This window comes from Schistocerca nitens, chromosome 3 (assembly GCF_023898315.1).
Source record: "Schistocerca nitens isolate TAMUIC-IGC-003100 chromosome 3, iqSchNite1.1, whole genome shotgun sequence".
In the NCBI taxonomy this organism is placed as follows: domain Eukaryota; kingdom Metazoa; phylum Arthropoda; class Insecta; order Orthoptera; family Acrididae; genus Schistocerca; species Schistocerca nitens.
Window position 1 is genome coordinate 980,345,107 of NC_064616.1, and position 20,417 is coordinate 980,365,523.

General features: G+C 41.3%; 1 protein-coding gene across 2 annotated transcripts in view; it reads left to right on the forward strand.

The window, feature by feature from the left end:
* Positions 1-20,417, forward strand: part of LOC126249045 (epoxide hydrolase 4-like) — a 103,311-nt gene that overhangs the window by 62,062 nt on the left and 20,832 nt on the right. For both annotated transcript variants that reach the window (XM_049950673.1, XM_049950672.1), the window contains 2 exons: positions 1,322-1,597; positions 8,053-8,204. In XM_049950673.1, coding sequence (XP_049806630.1) covers positions 1,322-1,597; positions 8,053-8,204 — 428 coding nt within the window. The remainder of the gene's footprint in view (positions 1-1,321; positions 1,598-8,052; positions 8,205-20,417) is intronic.

Here is a 20,417-nt window from a genome sequence, read left to right on the forward strand (position 1 = left end):
TCAGAAGATTATGTGGTTTTCATGCATGAAGTGCCTGAAAACTTCATTCCACACAGTGCTTCATATGTTAAAGTGCATTGTTACTGGTATATGGGAACAGATTGAACTTGCCTGTTCCAATTTTATACAGCTGTATGGTACATAGATGATTTTGGTTGCACATTGTATGAATGTTGGACCATGAGATCTGAAGAAATGGGATGAAATCCACTGTGTCTAAATCATGCAGACCAAGGTGCATTTAGTACAAGGCCCACTCCAAACATTAGGCAGAGGCTGGCAAACTGGAACTTGAGTCAGGCAGCAACTCCTCATGATGTGATGTGGGAAGCATACAAATTATACAACGTATGCCAGGCACCTTCATTTCATTCTGTTGCTAGTGTAGTCATGGTAATACTTTCATTAACTGTGTTCAAGCAATTGGTTCTTATGGGGTTTGTGCAAAGAACTGATTTTCAGAAATGAGAGTGAATGTTGAAGTAAATAATGACTTGGACTTCTCAGGAGTCCCAGAATTGTTTGGGATTTAATGAATTTCAGGAAAGTGAGCAGTCCAAATATATTTTCTTAGGTATTTGGTTTCTAGTATTTTAGAAGAGCACAAAAATTTTAAAATAGACTCCCTCAGCTCCACAAAGGTTTTCTCAGTCCTGTCTTCAGGCTTTTCCCATGAGAAACCTAAGCTGTGTAAAACACTTAGTAATACACACTTGTGAAGACAATGAAGCAGATGAGCTGTGAGTGAAGGAAGAACTTTCTCATTTGCTCATATTCCATTAGTGGTCTTCTGATCTATCAGCAATAGGACCTCCTATTCCTCCCAAGACAGCAGCACAAGCATATTTTCTGCTGGCCACCAGATGACATAGGAGTAAGGTGAATTGAGTGAGCTGAGAAAACAACTGTGCATGGCGTGTGCGCGTGCTAGTGTGTGCTTGTGCGTGTGCGTTCTTGGGCCTCTTCACAGTTCAGTGAGTATATCGAAGGCCCTGATCTCAAATGATGTAGATATCACCACCATCACCCCAGCACGACACAGTTGCCGCAAGTGAAACCATCTTGCAATGCCCAGAGTACAGTGTCTGATATTATAGGAATTTAATAAAGCAACTGCGGATGTAGAGTTTTTAAAATTTTTTTAATGACTAGTTCATACTGTTGTAATTTTCTGAAGCTTGGAAAAATGTTGTTGGATAAGGGAGTTGACTAATTTCTTTCTTTGTCAGTTGGCAGCACTGTTCTTATTCTAGTGTACATACTCAACAAATTTTTTGCGTATAAAAATTTTGATATGTATGATTTGCTTTCTTTTGTGCAGGGTTGTTGCTCTGGATCTTAAGGGATTTGGTGACTCAGATAAGCCAGCCTGGAGGAGGAGCTACCGTGTTGACACATTACTGGCAGAACTGAAGGAACTGATAACAGCTCTTGGAGCCTCAAGCTGTACAGTTGTTGCTCATGACCTTGGAGCATTATTATGTTGGTACCTTGCACACCAATACCCTAATATTGTTGAAAAATTTGTGTGCATATCGTGTCCTCACCCAAATGTTTACTGGAGTACAGTTCCAAGAGAGAGTGTTTTCAACTCGAGGTAAGCGTTTTCCACCTATTATTACTTTGTCTCAACAGAAGTTTGTTGAATTACCTAGTTTCTTTTATGGTGTTGCAACTGAATGATTTAAGTGTGTTTAGGCCTGAAACAGAGGAGGATTAATTTTATCCATAGTGGATGCTGTTGAACTCTGTGGCTGTTCCTTTATAGGGTGTAGAAAAATTTCCGCTCCCAGTCACAATAAAAGGTTATTTATTTGTCACACGATCGGTTTCGGGCTTGTGCTCATCCTCAGGTGTTTATACTTTCATGTACATGTTTATATTGCTGGTGACTATACAGATAAAAGTCGGACAATTGTAAGTGGCAAGGCAGCATTTGTCAAAAATATATCTTTACATACATAAAGATGTAGCATCATTATTAAAATTACGCTGTGATGACAGTTTTTCCACTTAGTTGCACACTTAACATTTTCACGTCCATATTTCAGTTTTATAAAGTTTAGCTGCGTATTTCACTATTACGATGTGCACTCGTGAAATATACTGTGTTTACATACAAACATGTGGGCTATGGTCTAAGAACTCGGACGTAGCAGGTGTAAAGATGTTGCTCATACAGAAACATGTAGGTTATGGTCAAAGAACTTAGCCTAAGGAAGTGCAAGTGTGTTGCACATATGGAAACTTAAAAAGCTATTATAGACTGAAAAGTTTTTTGATATACATTATGAAATTTTTTGATCCACATTTTTGTCGGAGAACTTAGATCTAGAAAGTACAATGATGTTACACACATGAAATTTTGAAAGCTATTACAAATTATACAATGACAGTTACATCTTGTGTTTGCAATATGATTTTTGCAAATTACAATAATGGCACTAACTGTTGTATGACTGCTACATCGAATTTCCATAGAATATTACTTTATTATATCAGAGGATAATTAGTTTTTGTTTTTGAATATTTCATGAAATATGTGAAGATAAGATTTGTTTAGAAGCTCCACTTGTTTGTTGAGAATAAGGTCTGGTGAGTTATATCCACAGCTCTAACTCGCCAGACCTTATTCTCAATAAACAAGTGGAGCTTGCAAACAAATCTTATCTTCACATATTTCATGAAATATTCAAAAGCAAAAACTAATTATCCTCTGATATAATAACAAAGTAATATTCTATGGAAATTCGATGTAGCAGTCATACAACAGTTAGTGTCATTATTGTAATTTGTAAAAATCATATTGCAAACACAAGCTGTAACTGTCATTTTATACTTTGTAATAGCTTTCAAAATTTCATGTGTGTAATGTCATTGTACTTCCTAGCTCTAAGTTCTCCACAGACAAAAATGTGGATAAAAAAATTTCATAATGTGTATAAAAAAACTTTGCAGTCTAGAATAGCTTTTTAAGTTTCTATATGTGCAACGCCCTCGCACTTGCTATGGCCAAGTTCATTGACCATAACCTACATGTTTCTGTATGAGCAACATCTTAACACCTGCTGCATCTGAGTTCTTAGACCATAGCCCACATGTTTGTATGTAAACACGGTGTATTTCACAAGTGCACATCTTAATAGTGAAATATGCAGCTAAACTTTATAAAACTGAAATATGGACGTGAAAATGATAAGTGTGTAACTAAGTGGAAAAACTGTCACCACAGCATAACTATAATAATGATGCTTCACCTTCCTCTAAGTACAGATATATTTTCGATAAATGCTGCCTTGCCACTTACAATTGTCCCACTTGTATCTGTTTAGTCACCAGCAAATATTCTTTTTTGTATTTATACAGTGATCTCCAGCTATATAAACATTTACATGAATGTACAAACACCTGAAGATGAGCGAAAGCCCGAAACCGATCGTGTGACAAATAAATAACCTTTTATTGTGACTGGTAGCGGAAATTTCTGTACACCCTATGACAGAGGAGGATGTCTGTGGCACTGAGAAATTTGCAGAGAACAATGTGGGGCTGTACTGATAATAGAAATGAGAGAGAGTAAAAACTAATTCAAAAAAGAAAATCTTGTACAAGTAAGAAAAGATGTAGGAAAAATGGGGAGAGAGCAGACTCAAAAGTGACTAAATTGCCTTCCTGTGGGTGGAGGGGGCACTAGTTTGGTTTTCTGTAGGATGCAACTACTATACCCTGTTGTGAATTTGACACTGTTGTCTATAGGATGTGTCATTTGGTCGGAGAATTTGTTTTCATAACTGCTAGTTCACATGTTAGGCATTTTACTTATTTTTAAAATGTTTTGTCTTCTTCTTCCTAAAAAACTTATTTCATGTAATTCTTCAATCAGATAACCAGTAAGAAGTCAGGGGTGGGGGGTGCAGGTTCAGTGAGTTGGTGGGTACTTGTCAATTTCTGACCAACGATTGCCACTCAAAACTGAGTTGTGGTTGTGGTAGAAGGGTCAATCTGTTAAAATGCAGGTAACCTCATTTTGGGGAAAATGAATGTTACTTATTAATATGCACTTAGGAAAATAACTTTAAAATCGATAACATTCATAGCTTGAACTGCATTAGTTGGTGTTTCCAAAATGTGAGTGTATGTAATACTGCTCCCTCAGTCTACACAACGTGTGTGTGTGTGTGTGTGTGTGTGTGTGTGTGTGTGTGTGTGTGTGTGTGTGTGTGTGTGTGTCCAGTACAGAGCAACATCTACATGTATAATCTGCAAACCACTGTGAATTGTATGGCAGAGGGTATGTCACATTGTACCAGTTATTCTGGCTTCTTCCCATTCTATTTACATATGGAGTGTGGGAGGAACGATGTTTAAATGCCTCTATGCTTTCAGTAATTATTCTAATTGTATCCTCACAGCCCATATGTGAGCAGTACGCAGGGCGTTTAGTATATTCCTAGAGTCATTATTTAAATCTGGTTCTTGAAACTTTGTCAAGATAGTTTGTCTACCTTTGAGTCTGCCAGTTCAGTTCTTTCAACAACTTAGTGACACTCTCTCATGGGTCAGGCAAATGTGTGACCATTCGTGCTGCCCTTCTCTGTTAGTCCTATTTGGTATGGGTCCCACACTCTTGAGCAGTATTCTAGAACTATTTCCTCTGCATGCTCGTGCCCCATGCTGAAAGTTTAAAGTTCCTCATTGAGATGTAACATTACTGATGTTTCATCTAGTTTACTGAACATGTATATTTTTCTGCTCGTTTTACTTGTCATTTGTATTTTGGTAACCATGTTGCCAAAACTGCATCAGTCACTGATAACACTTTTGATGTGAACATTCTCAAAGAGATCAAGTTTATTTGTTGCCATTAAAATGAATATATTTCAGGGTTCTGAACTATCTGTTCTAGGTAGTTTTCAGAGAAGGCATTTAGTAATGTTTCACAGGATGTCTTACATCATGCCCACCACTAATAAAACTGTAATCTTCCCAATTGACTGTTGGATGATTAAATCCTCCACCAATGAGTACAATATGATTGAGGAACTTACATGCAAGTGAACTGAGGTTTCTGAAAGTTTTCAGTTATATCAAGAGATGAGCCTAGTGGGCGATAGAAGAATCCAATTATTTCATGCACACCCCCGACACTGAGTTTCGCTCAAACAATCTGACATGTAGCTTCAGTTTCTGTCTCAGTGGGTTTGAGTTTGTCTACTGAGACAAATCCACCACCTCCATTTGCCTATCCTTTCAATGTACACTTAAATTTTCCCTAAAAATCTCACTGCTATTAATTTCAGGTTTCAACCAGTTTTCTGTACCTAATATTATGTGAGCTCCACTGCTTTTCAGGTGTGCTCCAAACTCTGGCAGTTTGTTGGGAATGCTTTAGCAGTTTGGCAGTTAACCGTTAGGACAGAAAGTAGCAGCCTAGTTTGTCACAAAACCTTCGAAGTCTCTGGTATAGTCCTTCCATTTGACTTGGAAACAAGGGACCATAATCATCTTTAGGGACAATGCTGCAAATAGTGAGCTTCATTGAAACTCCCTGTGCAAGGCTGGTGTTTTCAACCTTCTCTGCCAGTCACTGGAATGACCCAAGTATGACCTCAGATTGTACCGTGTAGGAATATTCTTTGATACTGGAAAAGCATATGACACTATGTGGTGGTAAAACATACTCATCTAGCTTCGCAACTTGCCTTCTGTGGAAGGTTGCCATTTTTATGGTTGCCAATTTTATTAAAATTCTTCCTTTTAGAGTGCTCATTCCATCATCAAGTAGGAGGCATACTCTCGAGCAGTTTTATACAAGAGAATGGTGTCCATGAGAGGAACATATTGTTACCCTCAACATTGCTATAAAAGACACAACGTACAAGGTAGTGTGTCCATTGAAGATGTCTTTGTTGACAGTTTTGTGATGATCTACTCCACCTCCTGTATTGCTTCTACAGCTAATCAGCTGCAGTTGACTCTTGACAGACTGGAGGACTGGGTACAAGACAAGTTTTAAGTTTTCAACAGATAAAATAGTGTTTTCATTTTAATCATCCACCACAATTTTAATGAATCAGAAATATTTTTTAATCAGTCAGGTTTCTGAGTGGCATTCGATCAAAGGCTTACATGGCTTCCACACTTGTGGAAACTTCGTGTACCAGCACTTACAGCCGTAGACTTTTTAAAGTATTCCAGCCTGAACATTTGTCTAAAACTATTTTATAAACATTTTTTCCAGTCCCATTAGGATATGAGTGTATCATTTATGGTTTGCTGTAACTTCATATGTAGATGTTGGACACAATACACTGTGGGTACCAGAATGACAACAGGGTGCCGAAGCTGTGAGCTATCACTTACTACCAGATGGCAGCTCCTGACAATACAACATTCCTTTAAAGCTAAGGCAGTCACAGAATCTCCAACTTCCATCATTTTGCTCATCTCTAGCAGAGCCACTATTCGTGAACTGCCCATGGGTCAAAAAAGTCATTAGGGATCTGGACAAAGCACCTCTTAGCAAGACCAATGTAGACGCTATTGAAGTCCTCCTAGTGTTGTCAAACAAGTTGGCCCAGTGGTTAGGCACTGGACTTGTATTCAGGACAACAGTAGTTTAAAGTCCTTGTCCAGCCATACAAATTTTGTTGTTTTGTAGTTTCCCTCAATTATTTAAGGAAAATGTTCTGTATTCTTCAACATTCTGAAGTTGTGCTCTCTAGTGACTTTGTCCTTGATGAGATGTTAAACTTTAATCTTCCTTCCTTCTTGTCTTCTACATTTTAGACTTATTCATTTTATGTAATTTTTAACTTGAGACATTTTTGAGGTGGGCAGTGTTGGTAGTGGTGGGTTATATGTGGATTTGGTCTCGTCACAGGCGGGTCCTCCTGAATGTTAAGTGACACATTCAGAAACCAGTGCTATTACATTTCCTTTGTGTACAATTATAAAAAATTGTTCTGTAAGGAGAAATTTTTCTTCACTTCACAAACTGGAAACATTCATATCCAGCTTGGGCACTGAGAATCATATTGTTGGGCACCCTAGAAGAAATATCATCCATCATCATCTGTACAGGTGTTCACACTTCAGGTTGCCACTTCTGATAATACCAGAAGTGTTCTTTTTAAAATGTAAGTGTACTTTGCAACATCATTATTATTTTTAAATTTAGAAGTACATTGTATTGCCATTTTATCCACTTCCACATTCATTCATAAAATCAGTTTGTCATTTCTTTCATCTGTTTGCTCCTTCTGTGATGAATTTATTGGGTGCAGACACTATATATCATAATATATCATATATCATCAAAAATTAAATTAGGTTTCCTGTATTACGTTCTTGTTATTATTACCTTGGCTATATTTGCTGCAACTGTTTTCAGCTGGCTTAATTCATACTTCAGATTTGTGGTTGTCTGTGAAATGGTGAACCTTCAGTGTCACTGTATTTTGAGACCTGCAAGAAATATATGCTACTGTTTCCTAATGCTGAATTCTTGCATCTAGCCACTGATTGCAGTATAGTGTAGATTATAAGTTCCAAGAAACATTCTTTCTGTGCAATCCTCATTAACAGGTTGATTAATCTTACAAATAAGTTATGCTTTCAATTTATTGAAGTACATGTATGTCGTCTAAACAAGGTCTTCTACCAATCTGCATTTAGCATACTGTCTCAAACTAAATTGTTTGCCAATTATTTAAACCACCAATTTAACAGTACTGCATATTTGTGCCAAATGTTCAGGGTGACCTATAAGAAAGTATGTGCACTTGTGTGCACATGCAGAGTATTTGTAGTTTCAAATTAGTTCCATAGTCTGTAGGTTTTTAAACTGGAGCAAATAATATTTTTACTACTAGTGCTTAATGTACATATTTTAGAAATGAAATTACTGTTTTTAAGTATAGAAAGTCTTAATTTGTAAACCTCTCATACTTGAGGTAGTGGGGGTGTGCAGGGAGGGGGGTGGGGGGGGGGGGGAGGGTGGAGATGCAATTAACTTGATTGCTGTTTGTAAAATATATGTCAATGTTTCAGCTGGATCAGTTTCAGTCAACTTCCTTACTTACCAGAAACAGAAGCCTTAAGAAATGGTCTGAGCATAATCAATCAGCGATACCCTCATCTTCAAAAAAAGAGTGATGCAGATGATTATCTTGTAGCAAACAAATATGCTTTCTCTAGGAAAGGTAAAACTCTGTTCATATTATTTGCTTTCACTTTCACTATCTCACAGCTTAATTGTTTCTACATCATGTAGTGGAAATGTTCCATTAATTTGTTACCCACAGGTAACTGTTAGTTTTATTATTAAGTACTGTCTTGACTGGTATTGATTAAACATTTCTTCATGAGGTGTGGTCATAAAGTTTTGATTATTAGCCCAAAAAGTAGTTAAGTTCATATTTTTTTGTCTGTGTTGTGGGTCATTGCGTACCAGGACTGCGGACGTGTAGCTGCAAACAAGCAAAACCTTAAACATCTTTTGAGATGATAATTAAAATTTGATTATCTTTTGTACAAAAAGAGATGCGACTTCGGTTTATGGCTACGTCAGTGCTGGAAAGTGTTCTCTATTTGAGGGCTGCTGTTCACAGAAAGAGATATATACTTTGGCAAATTCATGATTTTGTACATAAACAATGTTCTAGCAAATTATTTGTCTGTGATATATGAAATGATAGTCTTAGAAGACCTGAAATTTCAACGCAGTTTACGGTAAGCAGATGGTAAAGTTATATGCCGATATGAATATCCATGGATACATCTGCTGACTTCCATAGTAATAATTACTTTGCAGCAAAAACCTGCAGGGTTGCATATATCTGTGCGTCTATCTGCTGACACAACAAAATTTCTTGTGGTTAAAAGCACACTGTCAATACTACAATGCAGTTTTTGTTTACTTGAATTACAAGTTCCCAACATACATCATTCAATGAATGTAGTGGTACCACATATCTGTAATAAAGTTGGCTAAAATCTTGGTCAGCCTGGATACACTGACCTTGTGTTGCTGTGAGCTTAACTTGCGTGAAATCTATTAAGCATATTCCCAAAGACATATCTGGCTCTTATACCCTCAGTTACAGTGGTGTTCAGCTAAGAAGGCAAGTGGAGGGGCAAATGCACTCTAACAAGACAGTGCACCATGTTACGCTGAAGCCAATAGCATCATTCCACTCTTTTAGTCTATTTCATGCATTGCTGAGTGTGGTGATGTTTTCTCCAGTGTACATGTGTTGATGACTATATTATTTGTGAAGTGTTTATCGTGGTCAATGGATCAGAAAAGAGACAAGTCTTTCACAAGCAAGCAAGAGTTGCAGTGTTCAGAGTGTATAACTCAATCAACAGTGTGTCTAAACCGGATTACCTGTCGTGACATAGTGCTCGACCCAATCTTACCAACAGCATGGTAAGACCGGCTGAGGGGTGTGGTGTGGTGTGGGGCTGAGAACTGTGTAGCATATCTCTAATGAAGTGAAATCACCTATCAAAGCCAATGAATGAGTTGGAATCTTTTAAATCACTAGGGAAGTGATGCAATTGCAGGAAGAAGGTAATCTAGATGATTCTGCTAAGATCGTTTCACATTGTACATTATTAGATAGGTATTCGATAGGTGAATACCTGACTACAGACAGTTTAGTTGTTAGAATGAGAGAGAACTTCGATTTTAACAGCAGTTGTTAGATAGCATAAAGATTGTTAAAGGACATGGGATTTTGATATATTAAGATGAACAATGGGAGAAAATTCCTTGTGGAGAGAAATAATATTGTGGCTGTGATGACTATATTTTTAAGAACAATGCATGAGATTCTAGACAGTGGTATACCTCACATTTATAATATCAGTGAAATGTATGTGAACCAGAATCATACATGATCACTGTGCTGGAAAACAAGTGATGGGCGTGGTTGTATTAAAGTTCCAGTAGGTGAAGGTAATTGCCTTATTATTGTACATGCAGAGTCAGTAGACAGAGGGTTTATTCATGAGAGTAAACTAATGTTTAAAGCTTCAAAGTCAGAGTTCCAAGCATTACCACAGTGAGGTGATGTACACTGTATTTAATCAGTGGGTTACAAAAAAATTATTGTAGTATCTCTGCCCAAATTCAGTTATTGTGATGGATGAAGACAGTATGACAGTACCCACTCACTGCAACTTAAAGAAGTATCTACTATGCATGTCAATATAAGTGACATTATCGCTCCAGTTATCGAGCAACAGCATCCCTCAGTGGAACTGGTTGTCAGTGCCAGCGAGCCAGCATACCATACCAATGAGACACGTTAAATTACTTCACAACATGGGCACCAAGTAATTAGATTGCCACTGTGTCATTGTCATGACAGTCCTGTCAAGATGGTATGAATACAGTTTAAAGGCTATGTCACAGAGAAGAATTACACTTTCAAAATTGCAAATATTGAGTCTTATGCACAGAGCAATCAAGAATATCAAGATTTCTGCATGGATGGAGAGTATGAGGCGTACAGAAAAGTTACTGGCTCAGGACTATCAACAAAAAATTAGTAGCGACTGTATTATGGAGTCTTTATAATAAATCTTGCTTAGATTCATTACAGCCGGACAGCAACGATGGTGTGTCTATTATTGGTCTGAAATTCGGAGGTACTGAACTTGTCATTGCCTTGTCTGTATGGCTGCTGAATCTGTGGTTGCATTACTTATTGTTAGTACCTATTAATCCACCTTAGAAACAGTGATTATGTAATTTTATATTTTGTTTGTGTGGAGGTAAATAGTGATTCCCAGTAGTTATCGTGCGAGTGTACATGAAAATAATTTCCCACGTTTCACAACATTTGTCTTTTTTTTTTTTTTTTTTTTTTTTTTTTTTTTACAAATTGAACAAGTACAAGAATATCATGAGGTTGTCCTGAATGTATAAACCATAAGTATATGACGAACAAATAGCTTTATTTCAAAATTCATTACGTTAACGTCATTGTTGAGTAGCACACAGTACATTGTTTATATTTTCACTCACACATTTCAGTGTTGCTAAACATTGATAAAAGGAAGTTCTCTTGCTTAATTAAACATATATTGTTTACTTGAGTGCCTGGCTTAACTGATCCAGGTATATTTTGCTAGAATGTATCATTTGTTATTTTTGTAGTGAGTTTGCTATTAAAATTCCTTCCCATTTCTTTCACATTCTTTTGAGCACTATATTTTCACTTCCGCAATGAAAAGCATTTCAGTGTGTGGTTTGTTGCTGTCTGTGCTTGTTCTGAAGTAGGGGCTGACAATTGCACTGTCCACAAAATCTGTGGTATATTGCTCATTTTGGTGACTGCAATACAGTAGTTGATTCCTGTACATATACATTAATCTATGCAGCAACTGCCTGTTCATGGCAGTATAAATGAGAAATTTAATGACACCTTGTTCAACATTTCCAGTTTGTTCGTGCTGCAATTTGTGTGCTTCGTAACTTACAAAACATCACAACTAATGCTTTTCAGCCTCAATAAAATGAATTGCATGTAAGGATGGAAAAACACATTATTCTACAAAATAAAGAAAAGGAAACTATTCACCTGTAGTTGACTGGAACATTGAAACATGCAACAGAAAACAGTATTTACACTAGCTTTTGATCTCTTGTTCTTTTCCTAGTACACAGAGTCATACAACACCCACAGGAATGTGTGCACTTCAGCTAGGTAAAGAGCAAGAACTTGAAGGTTCATGTAAATACTGTTTCCTGTTGCATGTTTCTATCCACCACAAATCAGCTCTAGTTGAGTGGTCACCTTTCCTTTATTTTACATACATATTATTCCATCCAGGAATTTCTGTTGCTAAAGACATTATTTCTGTAGACGTATAGAAGGTATCAAAAACAGTTCAGAATGCATGAAAAGAGTAATACAGACTGCTTGTAATGTCTGGCTAAAATGTGAAATTAATGTATAAGTAGAACATTCTTTACTAGGTGTAGAGCTTAACCATTGGAATGCAAATAACAATATTGTGAAGTGCACTCAACAGCTAGAAGCCCAGTCAGCTGACAACATGGAAGGAGCAGACTGCCGATGTCACAAGCATTCTTGTTCTCTCTGCCTTTTTACCTACACACACCTGTAATATCCCGTAGGTCTTGAGTGACCTGCTAAACCATGCATTGATGCTAGCATGTAGAATATGGCAGTAAAATTAATGTGTTTGCCAAATTTCGTGTTAGAGAGACGACTGTATGTTAATGCAGCAAACTAAAATGAAGTTGGTGATTTTGCAGAAATTTGATTGAGTTTGTGTTGGTGAGGAAGAAATAGTGATAAAACATGTATGAAATGCCATCCTATCAAAATACCTTAAACACAAGTAATTGACAAAATAATTGTGTGGGTGTTACATGCAGAACCAAATGAATTTAATTGAAAGGCAAATCTGATACGTATTACTGCCAAGTAAGTGATGACTAACTGACAACCTCAGCTGCCGACAGGTGCTGTTGATGTACCTCGATGTGGACAGCTGAAAATGTGTGCCCCGACCGGGACTCGAACCTGGGATCTCCTGCTTACATGGCAGACGCTCTAGCCATCTGAGCCACCGAGGACACAGATGAATAGCGCGACTGCAGGGACTTATCCCTTGCACGCCTCTCATGAGACTCACATTCCCAACTGTCCACAATTCTACATATGTATTGTACCTTATAGTCCCGGTCGGGGCACACATTTTCAGCTGTCCACATCGAGGTATATCAACAGCACCTGTCGGCAGCTGAGGTTGTCAGTTAGTCATCACTTATTCCAGGGAAAAGCTGCACGGTCATCAACAGAAACTGTTCTTTCGAGGACAAGTTACTGTCTTCGTATATATTACTGCCAAGTTTCCACAAATTATCATAGATAAATGCACAGACTTCAGCAAACAAAAATAATTCATAAAATTATTACATTCTGCTCCCCAGCTTTTATACACCACCACAAAGCTGATAAAACCTTTGTTGCAACTGGTCTGGCAACATACGTCATTTGGCAGACCTGGATGTAATACACTGCCTGAAAACAAAGTGAAGCACCCAGAAGACATAGTCAGATGTTAATGTAACTTAGTACACATACCCAATGTTGGTGGCTATACAAATGATTAGAGTTAAAATTCTCTAGGACATGTAGAATGGCCGGCCAGAGTGGCCGAGCATTTCTAGGCACTACAGTCTGGAACAGCGCAACCACTGCGGTCGCAGGTTCGAATCCTGCCTCGGGCATGGATGTGTGTGATGTCCTTAGGTTAGTTAGGTTTAAGTAGTTCTAAGTTCTAGGGGACTGATGACCTCAGAAGTTAAGTCCCATAGTGCTCAGAGCCATTTGAACCATTTGAACATGTAGAATGGCTAGCAGAGTGCATTAGTGTTTGTTGTGTTAGTGTTGTTACCAGGCCTGGTAGGGTCTAAGAGGCATGCAAACATAAGATGTAGAGTGACCACTGTAAAGGACAAGGAGATGCCACATACTCAGGTGAGACTGCATTATAAGCACCTGACAGTTTTAAAGCAGTCTCATTGAGGGTCTCTGTTTGGCCAGCTGGTAGAATCGTGCAATATCCAGATTTGTCAGGCATTTGGATGTAACAGAGTCCCCATGAGTCCCCATGTTGAACCACGTGGAAACGTGAAGGCAGGCATACTTGTCATCACTGCTCTGGAAGATCATTTCTGTCATAAAGGACAATTGCCGTACTGTGTACCAAATGAATCATAACACCTTCACATCTGCACCAGCTATCTGAGAAAAAGTGATACTCTCTGCAGCATTGTGAAGTGGGACCCTCAGTTGGAAGGATGCTGGCAATCATACGGGACTTTCTCCCAATCAGCCAATCATCTTCCAAATCAATGTAAACGTAATAAGGCTAATGATTCAGAAACCCTCCCAGCTGCACCACGGTTCCTTCTGATCTAAGTTGGTCCTTCGCCACGGTAAATCCGTTTATTATTCAGAAAGGTGTTGATGCAATTACCGGTCTTGTGAAATCCTGCTCTTTTTTATGGGATGGCACTTTGCTTTTGGAGACTACTTCTGATTCTCAACCACAACAACTGCTTGCTGCCTCACTTCTCCGAGGCTACCTGGTTTGTGCCGACGCCCATAGAACTTTGAATTCTTCCCGTGGTGTTATTTACACTAGGCTGCTCAATGGTCTAACCAAGGCCGAAATCCAGTCTTACCTCTCTGATCAGGGTGTCCACCAAAGGCAAATGGTCTTCTCCTTCGCTGCCTTGAAGATCCTCTTCGATGGTGTTGCCATGTGATACCTTAGATCAGATGGCCTCCGTGTCACCAGTGCACACCACCAACCTTTCTTCAGCATTGGACTCCACAGACCGGCAGCACAAGCAAGCCGATGCTTTTGTGTGGACCTCATGGAGCAGGATCCTCCTGCTTCTGTGCCCTGTAGCAGTGACTCTTCACAGACTGGCAACCAGTAGTCGCCGAGGTGACACCCCCACATCTCTTCCCCGTCATGACTCTCCGCCAATGGAACATTCGCAGCCCTTGGTCCTGCAAAGAGGATTTATGGCTGCTTTTAGCATTGCACCATCTCTGTGTACTCTGGCTCCAGGAAACGAAATTTCGCCCTCATGACCACTTTGAGCTTTCACATTTCTTCCTAGTTAGTTTTGACCTCCCCCCTGAGGTCAGCATTCCATCTCATGGGGTGTCAGGTTGCTCATACGGGATGACATTCATAGTCAACCCATCTCCCTGACTACCCATCTTCAAGCTGTTGCAGTTCACCTTTTCCTTCCCCACCTGACTATTCCCTGTGTGCCAATTATGTCCCTCTGTCATTCGATGTCACCAGGGCAGACTTCCTTCAGCTTATTGGGCAGCTACCTCCCCCATTTCTGCTACTCGATGACTTTAATGCATGTCATCCCCTTTGTGGTTCTCCCAGAACCTGTCGGAGAGGTACCCTCTTGGCTGATACTCCTTAATCATCTCAACCTCTTTCCCCCAGGGTGTCCACAACTTCTTTTGTCTCTTTACCCTCTTCTCTGCTGTGGCGTTTGAGACCTCTCTTCTTTCCTTTCCTTTGTTCCTCCCTTTCTCTCTCTTTCCCCCCAGTGCGTCTCTGAAGGCTGACCCATGCGTTCCCATGCATAGCTGGTGACAGGGTAATGCGTAATTCCCCACCCTGGGTAGACAGGTAAGACACGTACATACCCGCTGCTAAAGGCCAGGCCCAGGGAGAGGTGATTACTCGAGCTGGTACCTTCCGAATGTGCTGATTGAGCCCTCTGTCCATTTCCCAGGAGGTGTGACCTGAGGTGTGGACAATCACCTAAGGTGGGAGTGTCCTCAGAGAGGGCCCCCACGAGGAAGGAGTGCGCCATCGATCGGAGACGCCGGTAATCATGGGGGATATTTACACAATGGTTACCTCTATGTCTACAACTTAAACCCACAAGAGAAAGCTAGAGGAGTCTCGGCCACAGACAATTCTTCCATCAGTTCCCAAGTTCCTAGTTGTTTCTTGGTCTGACAAAGGTCAATACTTCTCCACAGTCAGCCCTTTCATTATTCCGAATGGTGTCAATGCAATTGCAGGTCCTGTGAAGTCTTGTTCCCGATTATGAAATGGCAATTTATTGTTAGAAACAGTCTGTGCCCTCCAGGCATTAAAAATTGCTGCGAACTACGCTGCTACACACCTTCCCTGTCTGGGTGGAAGCACACCGTACTTCAAATTCATCACGCGGGGTTGTTTACACACGCTCACTCAATGGATCATCCAATGAGGACATTCAAAATTACCTATCTGACCAGGGTGTAACAGCTGTACATAGTCATGAAAAGGGTTGACAAGAATTTGGTACTGACCCGTATTCTCTTCTTGACATTTGACAGAGTTCAACTTCCATCGAACATTAAAGCGGGCTATGAGATATTTTCAGTTTTTCTTTACATCCCCAACCCTGCACATTATCGGTGTCAGCATTTTAATTATACCAGCCAGTAGTGTTCCAATACTGCCAAACGCGTTACATGTGGCAGGGATGCCCATGAGGGTGATTGTCCACCTCCATCCCCTCATTGCATCAACTGTATGGGCGACCACGCTGCTTCGTCTCGAGATTGCCCTATTATCAAAGATGAACAAATTATTCAGAAAATCTGAGTGAAGGAAAAGGTTTCTACATTTGCTGCTCATAAGTTATTTGCCAGTAGAAAGCCCACTGTGCTTCCAGTGGGTAAATATAGCACTGTCCTTGCATTTCCTTGCCCTACTAACGAGGTAGCCACACAACTTATGATCTCACCTTTAGCACCATGGTCATCAGATTGGCCAGCCCAGAGATCGCCTGTTCAAACTCCCCACTATCACCTGCTCATTGTAAGGCTCACCCCTCATCGGCTCCTGCTAAATCACGGGTCCCAAAATTGGACACCCGGACTTCCAAAAAAGAGCCCACTCTCGAAGATTTTTTTACCTACCCCGACCTCACAACCATAGATTCCTCCCTCATCTCAATGTCCTGCTCCAAGAAGGCAGATACGAAACAAAGTTCCTCTCCTTCTCCGCCACGGCGTGTTTTCTCTGCAGCGACACCCAGCGGTAGCTGGGCTCGACCATCTTCCGTGTCACCAAGTCGCACTGCTGACAGCCGATCACTGGTGGCAGGAGCTGCCCCCGAACGACCTATTGATGAGGATATTCTGCCTTTGGCTGAATGCCGTTCCACGCCTTCGGCCGCTGGCTCTCAGCAGTTTTTGAGTTGACGGCAACCACGATGAGATTTTCCCTTTTCTGTTTGCCCTATGTCAATTATCCATTGGAATATCTCTGGAATTCACTCAATCGGGATGAATTTTCGATCCTCTTATGATCCTACTCCCCGTTTGTCTTCTGTCTTCAGGAAACAAAGCACATCCCCATGATCGCTTTGTCTTCCCTCATTTCCAATCAGTCCAGTTTGATCTCCCCTCTGTTGATGGCACTCAGGCACTTCTCCATGATACTGTCTATTATCACCTAATCCCCTTAAACAGTTCCTTCCACCTGTCGCTGTCTGCCTTTCTGGATACACACAAGAGCTGATCTCCATCTCCTTGGTCAGCTTCAGCCCCCCCCCCCTCCCCCCCCCCTCCCCCGCCCATGTGCTAGTTGGGGACTTCAGTGTCCACCACCAGCTTTGGGGATCTCCACGTCCTTGTCCGCGAGGCTCCCTATTGACTGACATCTTCCACCAAGCGGATCTTGTTTGCCTCAACACTGGGAACCTACATTTTTTTCTGCCTCCACATCAGACTTCTCTGATTTGGACCTTTCGGTCAGTACCGTTCAGCTAGCTCGGAGCTTTGAATGGATGGCTCTTGCTGATACTTACTCGAGTGACTATTTTCCATGTGTCCTTAGATTACAGCCACAACTGCTATCTATGCGCCCAAGACGCTGGAAGTTTTCCCAAGCCTATTGGACACTTTTCTCCTCTCTAGTGACATTGGATGACCGTCAATTTCCTAGCGTTGACGATCAGGTTGCTCATGTTACGTAAGTTTCTCTTACAGCTGCAGAACGTTCAATACCTCGTACCACATCTATATCCCAGCGCCCCCCAGTTCCTTGGTCTAATGGGACGTGCTGTGACACATTACGTGAGCGGAGATGTGCTCTTCGTTTTCTGCCACCATTCTACGTTGGCCAACTGTGCCTCCTATAAGCAGTTACATGCGCGATGCCATCGCATCATCCGCGATAGCACAAAGGCAAGCTGGGACTACTTTACCAGCTCATTTAACACCTTCACTCCCTCCTCTGTAGTTCGGAGTTGCATTCGACGGTTATCCGGCACATCTAGTTTCTCCCCAATCTCTGGGCTAACCATCACGCATCATTCCTTAATGGACCCAGTCGCAATGTCTAACTCATTGGGTCAACACTTAGCTGAGATTTCGAGCTCTTCAAATTACACGCCAGCCGTTCTCCCGAAGAAACGAGCAGCGGAAGTGCGACCTCTTGCTTTCTCCTCTCGAAATAGCAAAAGCTATAATACTGTGTTCTGTATGTGGGAACTCCAACATGTGCTCTCTTCCTCTCGCTCTTCCGCCCCAGGACTGGGTGGCATCCATGTCCAAATGTTGCTGCATTTATCGTACTGTAGTCTGTGTTACTTCCATTGCCTTTATAATTGAATTTGGACTGACAGTACTTTTCCCAGAAGATGGCGGGAAGCTATAGTCATTCCTGTCCCAAAACCTGCAAATGACAAACATCTCCCCTCTAGCTATCGCCCCATATCTCTCACGAGTAGTGTATGTAAGGTACTCTCTCCTGTACTTTCTCCCAAGAAAATGGGGTGCCCCAGGGCTCTATGTTGTACTGTTTGCCACTGCCGTAAACCCAATTACGGATTGTCTCCTCCCCAATGTCTCAGGCTCCCTCTTTGTCGGAGATTTTGCCATCTACTACAGCCCTCAACGGACCAGCCTTCTTGAACGTCGTCTTCAAGGATGTCTCGATTGCCTCCACTCATGGAGCATTGAAACTGGCTTTTGCTTTTCTGCCAGTAAGGCCGTGTGTGTAAAGTTTTGGCATTGTACGGAGTTTCCTCCGCCTACCCTATGTCTAGGCATGTCGACCTTCTGTTTGCGGACGTTACCAAATTCTTGGGCCTTATGTTTGACAGAAAACTGTGCTGGTCTTCCCACATTTCATATCTTCCGGCTCGCTGTCTGTGATCCCTCAACACCCTCAGTGTTCTGAGTGGTACCTCTTGGGGAGTGGACCGAATGGTCCTCCTCCGTCTATATTGCGCCTTAGTGTGCTCGAAATTAGACTGCGGAAGCATAGTTCACTCCTCTGCACGGCCATCTATTCTTCGGCATCTCGACTCTGTCCACCACTGTGGATTGCGTTTAGTGTCTGGAACTTTTTACACCAGCCGCGTGGAGAGCCTGTATGCTGAGACTGCTGAACCTCTGCTGTCCAATTGGTGAGCTATCCTACTGAGCCATTACTCTAGTTATCTGTATTCCATGTCTGCCCATCCGACCCATGTCCTTTTTTTCAACACCTCCTTGGATAGAGTATGCAGGCAGCTCTTCCTCTCTCCAACCACTAGGAGTCTGCTTCTGTCAACTGCTGTGTTCTTTTTCCTTCCACTTTCCTAAAACTTTCTTGACAAATGGTGGTATGGTGCCACCTTGGTTTCGTCCCTGCATCTGCCTGCTCTGTGACCTGTGTCAGCTTCCCAATGATAGTAACCCCCCTATAGTTTATCATTGGGCATTTGCTGCTCTAAATGGAGAATGCCACATTTATTTACACTGATGGCTCAAAAACCACATTTGGTATTGGGTGTGCCTATATTGTTGATGACACCCGTAATAGATTTCGGCTTCCCAACCAGTGTTCGGTTTTTACTGTGGAGATTTACACTGTTCCCCAAGCTGTCCAGTACATCTGTCACTATAAGCGGCTATAGTATATCATATGCTCAGATTCGCTCAGCTCTCTCCTCAACCTCCAAGCTCTTTATCCCACCCACCCTCTGGATTCAGGACTGCTTCCACTTGCTCCAATTGGGGGACGTCTCTGTGGCATGCCTCTGGATCTCAGGGCACGTTGGAATCCGCGAAATGAGGCAGTCAATATAGCGGCCAAGGCTGCAGTCTCTCTTTTTCAGCCCGCTGTTCGCGTGGTTCCCTTAGCCGATCTACAAAGCGTTTTATGTCGTACTGTTGTTCTTTTATGGCATACACATTGGCCTACACTTCCTGATAGTAAATTACGGGACATAAGACCTCTACCCTGTGCTTGGACCTCTTCCTCCCCGGCTTGTTGTTGGGAGGAGGTAATTTTAACAGGACTCCAGATAGGGCACAGCCTTTCTAGCCACTGACATCTTTCAAGTGGCGATCCTCCCCCGCTTTGTCCCCACTGCTCTCATCTATGGACAGTGAGACACCTTTTACTTCAGTGCCCCTATTTTAATCCACTATGCACCTGCTTACAGCTGTCGCCTGATATGTCCTCCCTTTTAGCAGATGACAAGTGCTGAGCTGATCGTCCTTGAATTTCACTGTCAGTGAGATGACATCGGTCATTTGAAGCTCTTTTTTTGGGACAACCCCCCCCCCCCCCTTCAGTAGTAGTTTTCTAAGATTTCCTTCTGTTTCTAAATTCCGTCCTTTTTGAGTTTTGCTCCCATTGCTGCTGAATTAACATTCAGTTTTTTACCCTTCCCTAAGCCACAGAATGGGCACTTACGACTGTAGCAGTTCTATGCCCTAAAACCACGGAAAAAAACCCTCAACCTCTTCTGTCTTAACACTAGAGCACCCACATTCCTTTCAAGCTCCTTGCACACCTATTCCTATTTGGACCTATCCTTCTGCACTGTC